This window comes from Cyprinodon tularosa, unplaced genomic scaffold, assembly GCF_016077235.1.
Source record: "Cyprinodon tularosa strain WSP-4 unplaced genomic scaffold, ASM1607723v1 ctg846, whole genome shotgun sequence".
NCBI lineage: Eukaryota > Metazoa > Chordata > Actinopteri > Cyprinodontiformes > Cyprinodontidae > Cyprinodon > Cyprinodon tularosa.
The window spans coordinates 22,751-37,576 of record NW_024039614.1 but is presented as its reverse complement, the minus strand read 5'-3'; the positions used below and the strand labels follow the sequence as shown (position 1 = coordinate 37,576).

The following is a 14,826-nucleotide window of genomic DNA, read 5'->3' as shown; positions in this document are numbered from 1 at the left end:
CTCATCCAGACCTTCTTACGATGCTGGGACCCCGACGACACAGGAAACTCCTTGGCCATGTCTACGTCGCTCCACGCCGACGGGCGCACCGTCGTGTTCTGACGGTGACAGAAAAACAAAAGCATTTCCAAGTTATTAAACCCATTTTTATCATTTTGATTGTTCTGTTTTCAACATATTTGAACTTTCTGGGCAACAGAAAACCTTCAGATCCACCAATCAGTTTTAAGACCCCTTCAAATGGCTGCTGTACACGAAAACTAAATTCATCTTTAGAAAAATAACATTTTTTAATTGGTGTACAGCTCATAATGCTGCGCACTTATCAAGTAATTAACACACAGCTGAACAAATCAACTCCACAACCATCATGTCTGCATGCAGCACATTAGAATGGCATTTAATCCATTAACATTTATGATTTATTTGACCTTAAACTGAGAAATTAAACCTTTTTAAAATCAACACCAGCATGTTAACTGCAGAGAATCAGGGCTGAATTTGATAAAGCTTCTAGTTAGAGTGGCTCAGGTTATCCTGAGCTATCTCTATAGTTCTGCTGCTATAAGCTTATACTGCTGGAGGACATAGGGACCCCTTTTTCATCATTCTATCTCTATTCTCCCACTCTGCAGAATCTATTAGTTCAATCTCTAACGTTCTGCTCTCTCTGCTTTTTCTCATAGTAGCTTCATCTGGTCTGTTCCTGTTTGGCTGTGACTCCATCCTGGAGAGAAATATCAGCTGTGCTGCTGCCATCAACACCTTTGTTTCTAGATGTTGGAGCTTGGCCTGTTTTCCAGTGTAGTCCTGTTTCTCTGACTGTGACTAACTGGATGTGATATAAAAAAAAAAAATCTGATTCTGATGTAGAACAGTTTTAGTGGCTCGCTGGAGCAGGCCGAGCTGCCATTGTGGAACAAAACTAAGACTCTAGCTAATGTGCTAATTAGCCTTGTAAAGCTAAAGCTCGCGTTTCCTTTTCCAGAAGAGGGGGTTAACAGCCAGACCATGAGGCTGCTGTGGGTGATGTTTCTGAGGCTGTAGCAGCCCTGATTTTAAACAGGAGCTCTGTGACCATTCTAGCGTCCCTTCCAGCCACAGGGTGTAGCGCTAGCTTAACAGCATGTGGTCATAAAGCTAACTGTACACAAACTGATCCTGTCCCTAAAACGTTTCCACAGATCCATCAGAGTGGGACCATTAAAACTTCCCAAATGAACCATGGAGATGTTCCGATCCAGAGAGAGGAGTCCTGGAATCAGTGGTTCAGAGATTAGAAAGGAAATCAAACTTACACTTATATTGAAGTTGATGACTTTTTGTTCTCGAATGGCGGCTCCTCCGAAGAGTTTTCCATCGTCTTCTTCGTCTGAAACGTGAGGTAGGGCCACAGGAAGCTCTCCTGTGCTGTCTGCAATCATCTTGCATTTCTGAAAACAGAGAAAGTTTAAACCACTTCATCATTTTCCTCAGTCTGAGATTTCCAAACTTGTTAGCTTATCACTATTAGCTGAAGAAAATTTATTTTTCTCTATTAGTAGCATAATATATATATATATTATATATACAAATTTTTGCATCATTGTTTAGTATTAGTATTTAGCATCACTGTTAACATCATTGTTTTGCATTACTGTTTAGTTTCAGTTGTTAGCATAACTCTGTAGGCTCATTTTTTACATCATTGTTTAGCATTACTGTTTGGCATTACTGGTTAGCATCACTGCTTAGCATCAGAGTGTTTAGCGCCACTTTTTAGCAGCACTATTAAGCCTAATATTTTGCATCATTGTTTAACATCATTGTGTAGCCTCATTTAATAGCATCACTGCTTAGCATTAGTGTTTTTGGGGTCAATTTTAGCATCACTGTTTAGCATCCTTTAGCATTATTGTTTAGCATCATTTAGCATTACTGTTTAGCATCATTTAGCATTACTGTTAACCCTCACTTGTTAGCATCACTGTTTAGCATCATTGTTAAGCATTACTGTTTAGCATCATTGTTTAGCATCACTGTTTAGCATAATTGTTTAGCATCACCGTTTAGCATCATTGTGCATTACTGTTAACCTTCACTTGTTAGCATCACTGTTTAGCATAATTGTTTAGCATCACTGTTTAGCATCATTTAGCATTACTGTTAACCTTCACTTGTTAGCATCACTGTTTAGCATAATTGTTTAGCATCACTGTTTAGCATCGTTTAGCATTACTGTTAACCTTCACTTGTTAGCATCACCGTTTAGCCTAATTTCTTTGCATCGTTTAGCCTAATTTTGTAGCATCAATGTTTAGCATCACTGTTTTTAGCACCACTACTGCCCTGTTTTGTTTCTTCTGCTTTTAATGACAATTAATTTCTGATTAATTAGGACAGAGTAGATTCTGTGCGAAATCATCTTCAGCCAAAACCCTTCAGTCCTAAAATAATTTATAATTTTTTTTTTTTTAACATATAGGACCAAACTTTAAACACATTTAGAAAGCATCTGATCCAGGCTCTTACATCAGTAAACTCCTTAATGCTAATACTGTTAGCCTGCTTTGCCACTTTCCTCTTCACTTCCTCCAGGGCGGCCATGTTGGCCTGGACGGGCTTGTTACTGACAGAGGGCACCGGCAGCAGCCAGGACAGAGTTCCCATGTTGGACAGCGCCGCCGTCACAGAAGCTGCAGAGACGGAGACGGAGGCTCAGACAGCAGCGGATAAAACGTAGCAGAGACTCGTTAAATCAGCCATCATCCGTACCGGCGGTCATGCTGGCCATGGCAGCGTTCATGGCTACGCCGGGCAGCGCCAGAGGCAGCATGGCCGACCTGAGGCTGGCGGGGACGGGCATGCCGGCCTTCACACACATGGCGGCGGCGTTGGCCTTGGCTATTTCCAGGAGCTGCTCCTTATCTGAGGAAACAAACAGAGACGTTGAGCCGCGGCGGCGTTCGCCCAGCGCCGAGACAGACGGCAGGGATGCGGAACATCTCACCCAGTTCACTGATGCGCTTGGGGCTGGCGCTGCGCTCCTTCCTCGGAGGCGACCGCTTCTTGCGCAGGATGAGAAGGGGGGAGCGGCTGGGCTCGCGTTTCCAGCGGTCCCTCTGGCTGTAGGGGGGCCTCCTGCGGCCACGCGACGCCGAGCGTGAGCGGGTTCTCCGGGAGGACCGGTGGGCTGACCTACACACCAACCGAAATAGCAACGTTAGCTCAGAGCTAAAGATGGTCGCAGAGGAAGAAGCACCACCCCTACCTTGACCTGGACTTCCTCCTCGCAGAGCGGCTCCTGGACTTGGACTTCCTCCTCGCCGAGCGGCTCCCGGACCTGGACTTCCTCCTTGCAGAGCGGCTCCCGGACCTGGACTTCCTCCTTGCAGAGCGGCTCCTGGACTTAGACTTCCTCCTTGCCGAGCGGCTCCTGGACCTGGACTTCCTCCTTGCCGAGCGGCTCCTGGACCTGGACTTCCTCCTTGCCGAGCGGCTCCTGGACTTAGACTTCCTCCTTGCCGAGCGGCTCCTGGACTTCCTCCTTGCCGAGCGGCTCCTGGACTTCCTCCTTGCCGAGCGGCTCCTGGACTTCCTCCTTGCCGAGCGGCTCCTGGACTTCCTCCTTGCCGAGCGGCTCCTGGACTTCCTCCTTGCCGAGCGGCTCCTGGACTTCCTCCTTGCCGAGCGGCTTCTGGACTTCCTCCGGTAACTCCTGTAGGGGGATTTGGATCTTTTCCCCTTCTTGGATGACTTCCTTCCTCTGTCCTTGCGCGGGGACCTGGACCGAGTCCTTTTCTTCCCTGAAGGTGACCTGTCCTTGGACCTGGACTTTTCTGAGGCTTTAGGCTGAACGACGTTTGGCTTCTGGTCCGGTTCTACGGGTCTCTGCCGTTCAGATGAACCGGAACCTAAAACGTTCAGATTTGGACACATAAAACCATCAGAATGGGCGCTAAGGTCACTCTACCTTGGGCAGACAGTTAGGAACCAGAACCTTCAGAAGGTGAAGAAGAGCCAGAGGATTTGAATTTACCAGGAGACACTCTGGGATAAAGAGGGAAGCTAAGGATGTTGCTACCTGCTTCGGATCTTTAGAACCGGAGGAGAACATCTGGGCTGTAGGAAAGTAGAGCAGCTCTGTGTTGATTGATTTATGCTAGTACCGATTCAAGGTTCTCACCTGGTCTGTTGGAAGGGTCTGGATCGTTAGCCGACTCTGTCCTCTCCTCGGCCCGCGGGGACCTCTGGGACAAACCGAACTCTCTCTCAGGAGAACAAAGCCTCTCCGAGGGAACCACTTCGTGAGGATTTCCTCTCTGGTTCTCAGATAGCCTACAACACGCCAGAATAGAACTTCTGTGTTAGATATTACACCCAGGAGGAGGGATTGATGCAACTCGCAGCAATCCCCTCGCTTGGTTTTAATAGAGATCATTTAAAGCCGGGTATACACTCTGCGATTCTTTCAGTCATTATACAGAGCTACGGTTCGAACTTTACGATGAAACTGCAGGGTTTAAAAGTTCACAGCTCACCATGTACGTATGCAAACCAACGCGCTGATGCGACTTTAGGACGGCAGACCGTTATGTCTTCAGAACATAACGGTGAAAGTATTGAACGTGAAAACATCGCCTTCCCATATGTTTCTAGGGTCTCTGAAAATCTCAAACACAGAAGTGCGCCCTCCTCTGGAAAAGACTCTGGGTACATCTACACCTGATGGACAAAGACTGTCCAAAAAGTGAACATTCTGGTCCTCCAAAGACTAAGAAGACAGGTGATTTGAAAGGGGCGTGAAGGAAGCCATCTATGTTAAGACATTAAACAGAGGGGGGTGGATTCATTTATTCAGCCAGGCCAACAATTCCCTCTAATGACCCCCCTTTCAGAGACATAGACAGGTATGGGGCATTGCAGGCTAACAAAGAAGCCAAACGACCCCCATTCCAAGGGGGGGGACCCGTTCATCCGTTTCTATTTGCATGTTTTCTAAACTAAAACCAGGCTTTGTTGGGCTGCTGGATAAAGCCTGGAACTAAACACTATTTCTGACATTTTGAATTGAAAAATCTTCCTGGATGGAAGAGAAACGTCTTTAAACTTGGAAACAAAGTCCAGAGGATTGATTTGAACTTTTTTGGGGAATTTTCTCCCGACCTTACTATTCGTGATCGGGAGGTGGTCGTTAGAGGCTAATCACCCCTCGTTAGCCCCTGTATACTACACAACAAGCAAAGCGCCATCAGGCTGAAACTCTGCCCAATCGAAAAATGTCACATGGCTTGAGAACCGGCCCGAAAACTGCGAAAAATAAAATCGTACAGTGTATGCCCCGCTTAATTCTGACATTTTGAATTGAAAAATCTTCTTAGATGGAAAGTGAAAAGTCTTCAAACTTGGAAACAAAGTCCAGTGGATTGTCTTTTACTTTTTCCTGAATTTACGATTCCTGATCGGGAGGTGGTCGTGAGAAGCTAATCGTCCCTCGTTAGCCCCTGTATACTACACGACTCGCGATGAGGCTAAAACTTGGCCCAATCGAAAAATTCTCGCACGACAGGAAAATTGGCCTGAAAAGGAAAAAATAAAAAAAATCGTACAGTTTATGCCCGGCTTAATTCTGACGTTTGAATCGAAAAGCTTCCTGGATGGAACGCAAAACGTCTTTAAACTTAGAAACAAAGTCCAGTGGATTTATTTTTTTTATTTTTTACTTTTTGGAATTTTCCTGACAATTCCTGATCGGGAGGTGGTCGTGAGAAGCTAATCATCCCTCGTTAGCACCTGTATTATACTGGAGAATCGTCCCGAAAACGGCAAAAAATCGTACAGTGTATGCCCGGCTTAACACACTGCGTTCATGAACATTGGTGCGATGCTAAAGCTGCAACTACTTGTTCTGATCACTAAACCTCTTAAAAAGGAAGTTCCCAGCAACCACCCTCTAACCTGGACCCTCTAAAACGGAGCACCACAGGGGCGTCTGTTCGGCCCCCTCGCCCGGCTAACTGAACCCCCTCAGATTTCACTAAACCAGGAGATCCAAACGATGCCAGGCTAACTAGGAATAACAGAAAAGATTGCTTTGTAGCAAACGTTTAAAACGCGATGGGCCCAGCATTTTTTTCAAGTTTTAAAATGAAGTTTCAGTTTTTTTAAATCCTCACAGCTGTATTGCAGCAGGATCCCTTGCACTGAATCCCCTTCAGTGTCTCCAGTCTCTGGGTGCGGTCTAATACCTGGTTTCAGTGGGATGGCACGGTGAGGGGAGCGCTGGGCTTTGGCAGTGGTGTCCCGGCGCCGGGGGGACGTCTCCCTGGAAATGTGGCGGAGAAGACGGGCTCCTGCTGCCCAGTCGGGTTTCACCTGCTTTACTGGAGCTGTCCTGTTTCCAGGTGGGGAACCAGAAACACGATAACATCAGAAACAAAACTTTAAGACGACAGGAAGGTTCAGAATATGGAGGTAAGAAAAGAAGAATGACTTATGGTCTGAAATCAGAGCGGTTAATAAAAAAACCCAGAGGTGACCCAGGGTTCAAACTAAAGTGAGCAGGAAATGAACATCGGATCATTTGATCGTCTTCAGGACTGGAGGTGATCCATCGGATCCAAACGGGGGGTGTATGTGAGAGGCTGTGATCTGTTAGCTAGAAAGAAAGGAAGGAACCTAGGATGGAAGGAAGTCAGGAAGGAACCTAGCAGGAAAAGAATAAAGGACTGAAGCAAGCAGGAAATGAAGGAAGGAAGCAATATAGGAGGAAAGGAAAGATTGAATCGAGGAGGAAAGAAGGAACAAAATCTAGGAGGAAATGAAGAAAAGACTGAATCAAGGAGGAAAGGGAGGACTGGATCTCGTGGGGAGGGAAGGAACCTAGGAGGGAAGGAAGGAACCTAGGAGGGAAGCAAGGAAGGACATTTCCAAACAGTTTTTCAGAAATGACTTGTATGCAATTCTCTCCTTAAACCCAAAGGAATCTGTGATCTATTGCTCTATAGCTCCTTCATCCTGCAGGCTGAGTTTAATGAAACCAGTTTATAAAGTAACTCCAGGCCCATTTATATAAAAATAACTATTAAAACACTTCATCTTCCTGTAAAGCAGAAGCTCCATTAATCAGAGAATCTTTATTCTAAAATAAAAGTATTCATCATGGAAATAAGTAAACTGCTGTATAGAGCTCCGTCCACTAGATGGCAGCAAAGCCCTTTGGAACACAGAAAGAACCTCTCAGCATAACAGACAGCCTGGTTAGTTAGAGAGTGACCATAGCAGCCTGTGCTGCTAGGAGGGAAACACACAGGAAGCAGACCTCCAGAACCATGAGGATACGAGAGTTCTGCAAGCAGAACTGATCCTCATCAGAGACCTTTCATTAGATCATCTACACCTTCGACTGAGAGGCTATACCACCTAGAACCTTAGCTAGAAAGGAAGGAATCTGGCAGGAAAGGAAGGAAACTAGGAGGATAGGAAGAGAGGAAGGAATCAAGGAGGAAAGGAAGGAAGGAATCTAGGAGGAAAGGAAGGAAGGAATCTAGGAAGGAAGGAAGGAAGGAAGGAATCTGGCAGGAAAGGGAGGAAACTAGGGGGAAAGGAAGGAAGGAAGGAATCTAGGAGGAAAGGAAGGAAGGAATCTAGGAAGGAAGGAAGGAAGGAAGGAATCTAGGAGAAAAGGAAGGAAGGAAGGAATCAAGGAGGAAAGGAAGGAATCTAGGAGGAAAGGAAGGAAGGAAGGAATCTAGGAAGGAAGGAAGGAATCTAGGAGGAAAGGAAAGACTGAATCGAAGGGGAAAGGAAGGAAGGAATCTAGGAGGGAAGGAATCTAGGAGGAAAGAAAGGAAGGAATCTAGGAGGAAAGGAAAGACTGAATCGAGGGGGAAAGGAAGGAAGGAATCTAGGAGGAAAGGAAGGAAGGAATCTAGGAGGGAAGGAATCTAGGAGGAAAGAAAGGAAGGAATCTAGGAGGAAAGAAAGGAAGGAAGGAATCTAGGAGGGAAGGAAGGAAGTAATCTAGGAGGAAAGGAAAGACTGAATCGAGGGGGAAAGGAAGGAAGGAATCTAGGAGGAAAGAAAGGAAGGAAGGAAGGAATCTAGAAGGAAAGAAAGGAAGGAAGGAATCTAGGAGGAAAGAAAGGAAGGAAGGAAGGAATCTAGGAGGAAAGGAAGGAAGGACTGAATCAAGCAGGAAAGGAAGGATCTGTGGCAATGCTCCTCTGTCCTCCTAGGACTCAGCAGGAACTGAGGGAACTTCCTGTTCCTCTCTGTTCCCCAACTTCCTGTTTGTTTCTCAATCTAATTAACCATTTAAACAACTGATGCATCATTATTGTGAATTATTGCGATAAATAAATTGAAATCAGGAATTAAAGACAAAGATTCTTGTTTCTGAGCGACTTTAGCTTTGCATTAGCTTGTAGCAGTCGTACCTGTTTGGGGATTATATCCGGCAGCTGCAACCGTCCGTCAACCTTCTGCTGCGACGCCGCCTCTGAATCCGAACCAGATGTGTTCTCTTCACTTCTCCTTCTCTTCTTCTTCTTTTTCTTTTTCTTCTTCTTCTTCTTCTTTTTTCCCGCCGAGCGCTCTCTGTGGGACCTGGACTTCCTGCCATGATCCTCCCCTGCGAACAGGTCAGAGATCAGCGTGTTTCAGTCGTCATTGGCTACGTTTCCGTCCTCAAAACTCCTGACGATGTTAGCAACGTGTAATTTCACATTTACGGCCTCATTCGAAAAGAAACACGGCTAAAATGACGCAGGAATGTTTTTTCGCACAACAGCTAGCTAAAAAACAGGCCGCCTCCCTTTAACTTCTTGTCGTCTTTTTCGGCTGAATTTTGAGGTAGGCTATTTTAGTTTCCAGCTTATAGACATTGCCATGGCTACTGATGCAACTATCGGACACTTTTCTATGCAGCATTCTGGGTCCGTTAGCAGCGCCGAACCGAGGGAAAGGATAACTACTGTTGGAGTGAGGGGCGGCCATCTTGAATGTGAAGACGGGGACTCTCTTGTTGGAGCGACTTTCCAATTTTTAGCAGCGTGGGACAAATGGAACACACCGTGACATCATATTGATGATCACCTGACGCGGGAAAAAAACAAAAACATTTCCATTGCAGTTTTTGCGAATTACAATACGGACGGGGAAAAAAAAAATCATCATCATTCTGGGCATGCTAGCAGTAACGAACCAACAAAACCTGATGGCCAAAGAGGGAAAGGCTAACTACTGTTAGCACGAGGAGTGGCCATCTTGAATGTGAAGTCGGGGACATCTTGTCACATCAGCTTGGGATGAATGGAACACACCATGACATCAGATTGATGTTCACACAACACGCAATTTTTCCCCCCCCGTGTGAAATCTGACAATTTCAATACGGACGGAAAAAAAAAAACGCATCGTAGCACGAAAAAACTTCTTCAGAGTTTCCCACGAATTGTCGCGTTTCCATTAAATCTATGTAGAATTCAAAGATCGATAGCTACGGCCAGTTTTGGTCCAGCCCAGTGACGTTAGCGCACTGCTTCGCTAGAAGTGGACTTTAACTCAAACAGCGCTGAAAGAAATTAATCGGATTAATCTACTGTTGAAATAATCGTAAACGAATTTAGTAATCGATTAATCGTTAAATGAAGTGCAGAGACCCTAAAACATGCTATTAGCTGACAGAGGAACCCGCTTATAGCAGGAATTATACCAAACATTTTGAATTTTACAGAAAAAATAAATAAATAAATCTTAGTTCGTCAATATGCCCTACCTGGAAAAGTATCAGGCTATCCGACTTTTAATCGATTAATACACTGATAGTTAGCTGCAGCCCTGCACTCAAACACCTCCATTCCGTCGTTTTGCCGCTTATCTTTATAGACATATAGACTCCGCGTTTATAGAACATCCTGGAAGAACAAGCTTTGATTCTGATGCTGCCAAATATTCTACAAACAATTAGCATTTCTTCCTCTTTTCGACCTCCCAGTTCAACCAGTTCGGTCTATCCCCCAACTGATCAGGAGTAGAATATAATAACTGGTAGCTGCAGATTAAAGCAGCAGATTTAATCTGGATGAACCAGGAACTCTGACGGATCTAGATCAGACGGATCAATGTTCTAGATGCTCAGAAAACAGGCCCACAGCATGACAACCTGCCTGCCGTGCTCACAGGTGGACAGAGGAGCTTCTAAAACTCCCAGACAACCAATCAGAATCAGGATCATAACACAGAATCAGCTGCCATGACGCAAAATAAAAGATTGGAACGTTTCTAATCCAGAATCATTCAGACTGATAAGTTCGTGTTTCAGTGCGTCGGAGGCGTGGAACGTTCCGGTGACAGACTCACCTTGGTCTTTGGTCTCTGCAGACGGATCTCCTTTCCTACAAGGAAACACATGTGATAAATAAAGAGTAAAAGACAAAAATGAGATGTAATAAACCGACAGGACGACATCACTGAATGAGGATGCGATCAGATGACATCACTGAATGAGGATGCGATCAGATGACATCACTGAATGAGGATGCGATCAGATGACATCATTGAATGAGGATGCGATCAGATGACATCATTGAATGAGGATGCGATCAGATGACATCAATGAATGAGGATGCGATCAGATGACATCACTGAATGAGGATGCGATCAGATGACATCAATGAATGAGGATGCGATCAGATGACATCATTGAATGAGGATGCGATCAGATGACATCAATGAATGAGGATGCGATCAGATGACATCAATGAATGAGGATGCGATCAGATGACATCATTGAATGAGGATGCGATCAGATGACATCATTGAATGAGGATGCGATCAGATGACATCACTGATGAGGATGCGATCAGATGACATCATTGAATGAGGATGCGATCAGATGACATCACTGAATGAGGATGCGATCAGATGACATCACTGAATGAGGATGCGATCAGATGACATCATTGAATGAGGATGCGATCAGATGACATCATTGAATGAGGATGCGATCAGATGACATCATTGAATGAGGATGCGATCAGATGACATCACTGAATGAGGATGCGATCAGATGACATCATTGAATGAGGAAGCGATCAGATGACATCACTGAATGAGGATGCGATCAGATGACATCACTGAATAGAATGGAATAAAACAGAATAGAATGGAAACGAATAGAGCAAAACAGAATGGAATAGAACACAACATAATAGAATTTAACTGAATAGAACAGAATACAGCAGAATAGAATAAAACAGAATCGAACAGAATCAAATAGAATAGAACGGAATATAACTGAATAGAATATAACAATGAAAAAAATAGAACAGAACTGAACAGAATAGAATGAAATAGAATCTGACAGAATGGAATAGGATAGATTTAAATAGAACAGAATAGAACATAATCTAATAGAACAGAATAGAATGAAATAGAACAGATCGAATAGAAAGCAGGAAGACAGAGAACAAAACTCAATGAAAAAGGGTGAAATGAAAGCTGAGCTGTGATTGGTCAGCTCCATCAGGGGGAGGAATGAGAAGGCAGCCATGTTTGTTAGACCAGAGAGCTGCTCTGGTTACCATGGTAACCCCGCCTGGAGACTCTGTTTACCCTGGCCGGAGCTTCAGGTCCTCCTCCCTCTCTGCTGCGGACTCACAGCTGCTCTCCTCCTCCTCCTGGTTCCTCCTCTTCTTGCTCCTGTGTTTCTTCTGTCTCCTCCACGGCTCCTGCTCCTGGTTTCTAGGAGAACTCTGCTTTGCCGCCTCCTCATGTGGACCTTCCCGGTCCGGTTCGGCGGCCTCGCTGCTGCAAACCGGACCAGAACATCACATGTTACCGTCTGAAGCTCCAGGAGCGTTTTAAAGGCAGCTACAGGGGGGCAGATTTCTGACAGTAGCTTAGTTTGTCCTTCCCCGCCCACCGTAGATCAACTAACGGCTTAAATCCCATCAGAATCTCTACATTCAGCATCAGATTTTATTTCCAGACGCCTGAACACGCAGAGCTTTGAGCCTCCGCCGCTCCTGCAGCCCGCAGGGTTACCTACCAACACCCCGAAGCCCGCTGGCTTCTACTCAGGCTGCAGGACAGAACCGGAAGGCAGAGAGCAGCACGCGCTCCCAGAACCCCTGAAACAAACAAAGGCTCACGCACCTTCTCTCTTTCTTCTGCTCCTCGATCTCTCGGATCTTTTGGAGAATAAAATCCTGGAAAATTTGCTCTAAATTGGCCGCCATGTTTCGGTGTTCAATGAAAATAAAGGACCGGGTAGGAACATCGACCTGCTCGGGCGCGGAGGAAGGTTCCGCTTATGGAACCGTTCTCTGGCCCCTGCTATAATAATAAATTAAATAATACAATAACAATGATAATAATTATTATCATCATAAAACATGAAGCTTTTATTATACTACATTACTTTAATACAAAAACAGTTTATTTACAAGGTAACACTTAAAATATATAGTAATATTAATAATTTTAATTATGTGTATATTTTTTATAATTTGTTTCCCTTTATTTTCTTGTCTCCTCCTCATCTGTCTAACAGCTCTGATAGTGACCATTGATCGTTTCTGTTTGTGTTGGAGTGGAAGAATAAGGAGAAATTTATGATAAATATGGAAAATTTTATTTTAAACACTGAATTGTTTTTAGAACAGAATTTTAAACACAGCTTTTTTCACACATTGAATTCCTTACACTGAATTTTTATGTGGTAAAAATTTGCCTGAAGAAAATTTAGCTGCTATTGTATTGACCTTTTGATGAACTTGAGGCGAAGCAATGATGGCTGTGTTCGAATTCATGCTACCTAGACTGGATAATTTAAAGTCCTTGAAAATAAGGAGACCGGAAGAGTTTTGGCTGTGAATTCAAACAGGTCTACCCTTCTGCGGGTTTTACCGCCGTATGCTCTGTTGCTTAGCAACCGTGAAAGTTGACACACAAAGCAGGAAAAGAATGAATACAGAAGTTTTCAAAACTATTTGTTTCTTTCTTTCTTTTTTATTGAGTGGAATAAAGGTTCCAACCACCGTGAGCAGGAACTAATCAAATCAAATGTAATGATAGAAACCTCAGTCAGTTAAATAACCTGCTGCTGTCATTCTGCACATCTCTGATGTTGCTGCTATTTTCAAATATCCATTACTGGAAAAATGTCCATAGCTGCATATTGGTTATTTATTCTCCAGTTTTATATTGTTAAAACACTTTACAGAATTTTATTGTTTATATTTTAACTCTTCCCTATTATGTTATTCTTAGACATTTTTCTAAGGTCCTCATTTGTGTGACCATTTTCAATAATCTTTCTGCTGCTGTAAATTTGCCCATTGTGGGACAATAAAGGGATTTTCTATTCTATAAAAGGGTAGAAATATATAAGTAAATCTAAGCAATGTATGTATAAAAAAATTATATATCTACAAAATTTCTAATATTCAATAACAAAAAATACTTAGTTAAGCAAATGTCATGAGCTGGCCTGTTTGCTCTCCGTTAATTAGTCATTCCTTTCACCTGTTGTTTTCCCTCCCTGCCTCAATTATAATTTATTCCTCTCACCTGTTTCCTGTTGGTTATATTCAGTTCAGCCTGAGCATTCAGTGCCAGATCATTTCTTGTCTTTCTGTCAGCCTGTCGTTTTAGTTTCAGTTTTTGTTTATGGTTCATGTCCTGGATCCTAGCAGCCAGTGGAAAGAGGGTTTTAGTGTTTGTCTCGTCTCCTGATCGTCCACTGTTCCTCCCCCGTGGAGTCCTCTGGGTTTTTGGCTCATTATGTGGGGAGGTTCAGTTTTTATCTCAGTAAGCCTGGCTCCAGGAAGGAGACCAGTTTAAAGTCCTGCTTCAAGTTCTGGTTCCTACGTCCTGTCTCGGCTACCCTCTTCCACTGTGCCTGCCTGTCTGCACCTGATCCTGTCTGCTCCTGTGCGTGACCACCTGGTCATGCTTCTGGTCCCAGTCAGACTCTGAACCCTCCTGGGAGCCTGTGGATGCCTGGAAGTCTGGATCCTGCCACCTGTTTCTGTTCCTGCCTGATCTGGATCCTGTCTGTTCTGGATCCCTGACCAGGATCAGCTTCCAGCATGACCTCTGGGACTGCAGCACTGGGGACATTCTTGGTCTGGACTGTTAAACCAGGTAAGTGACCAAGCCAGATAATCTTCTGTCCGATGATCGTGGTCACTTACCTGTGTTTCTCCCACTACAGAGTGTCTGAGATTGGGCGGTGCCGCGCCCCCCCGCCTGCAGTGTCCACGAGCCACAGCTCCGCTTTTGTTTTGTTTTATTAAACGTTTTGAACTTTCCTACTGACTGTCTCTCCTTGAATACTGGGTCCATCTGTCCTGTCAGCATATTGTGCAAAACAGCAATAAAATTAAAATCCTATCAAATTTATAGTTCCCACACTGCAGATACAGTGAGTCCAAGAAGTATTTGATCCCTTGCTGATTTTCTTTGTTTGCCCACTAATAAAGATGTGATCATTCTGCACGTTTAATGGTAGACGTATTCTAACATGGAGAGATAGAATATCAAAAAAGAAAATCCTGAATATAACTTTAAAGAATATAGATTAATTTGTATTTCATTGAGGGAAATAAGTATTTGATCCCTCAGTATGCATTAGGAGTTCTGCCTTTCACAGAGCAGTTAGACACTCCCAATCAGCTTGTTACCTGAACTGAAGCCACCTGTTCTCACTACTAGTGTGAAAAACACCTGTTCACAGAATCAGACAATCTGACAGATTTCAAGTGTCCAACATGGGTAAGACCAAAGAGCTGTCTCAGGACCTCAGAGTCAGGATTGTTGACCTCCACAAAGCTGGAATGG

General features: G+C 44.2%; 1 protein-coding gene across 7 annotated transcripts in view; it reads right to left on the bottom strand.

The window, feature by feature from the left end:
* The window catches only part of LOC119775036 (protein SON), a 33,590-nt gene extending 21,323 nt beyond the window's left edge, over positions 1–12,267 (bottom strand). For 2 of the 7 annotated variants that reach the window (XM_038272890.1, XM_038272897.1), the window contains exons 1-12: positions 12,139–12,267; positions 11,596–11,790; positions 10,342–10,376; positions 8,418–8,611; positions 6,228–6,373; positions 4,166–4,317; positions 3,251–3,893; positions 2,990–3,177; positions 2,755–2,907; positions 2,512–2,675; positions 1,299–1,433; positions 12–98 (exon numbers count right to left, since the gene is read on the bottom strand). In XM_038272890.1, coding sequence (XP_038128818.1) covers positions 12–98; positions 1,299–1,433; positions 2,512–2,675; positions 2,755–2,907; positions 2,990–3,177; positions 3,251–3,893; positions 4,166–4,317; positions 6,228–6,373; positions 8,418–8,611; positions 10,342–10,376; positions 11,596–11,790; positions 12,139–12,221 — 2,175 coding nt within the window. In that variant the 5' untranslated portion in view covers positions 12,222–12,267. The remainder of the gene's footprint in view (positions 1–11; positions 99–1,298; positions 1,434–2,511; positions 2,676–2,754; positions 2,908–2,989; positions 3,178–3,250; positions 3,894–4,165; positions 4,318–6,227; positions 6,374–8,417; positions 8,612–10,341; positions 10,377–11,595; positions 11,791–12,138) is intronic. The other 5 variants (XM_038272892.1, XM_038272896.1, XM_038272893.1 and 2 more) reach the window with 5 other exon arrangements.
* Positions 12,268–14,826: the final 2,559 nt, after the last annotated feature.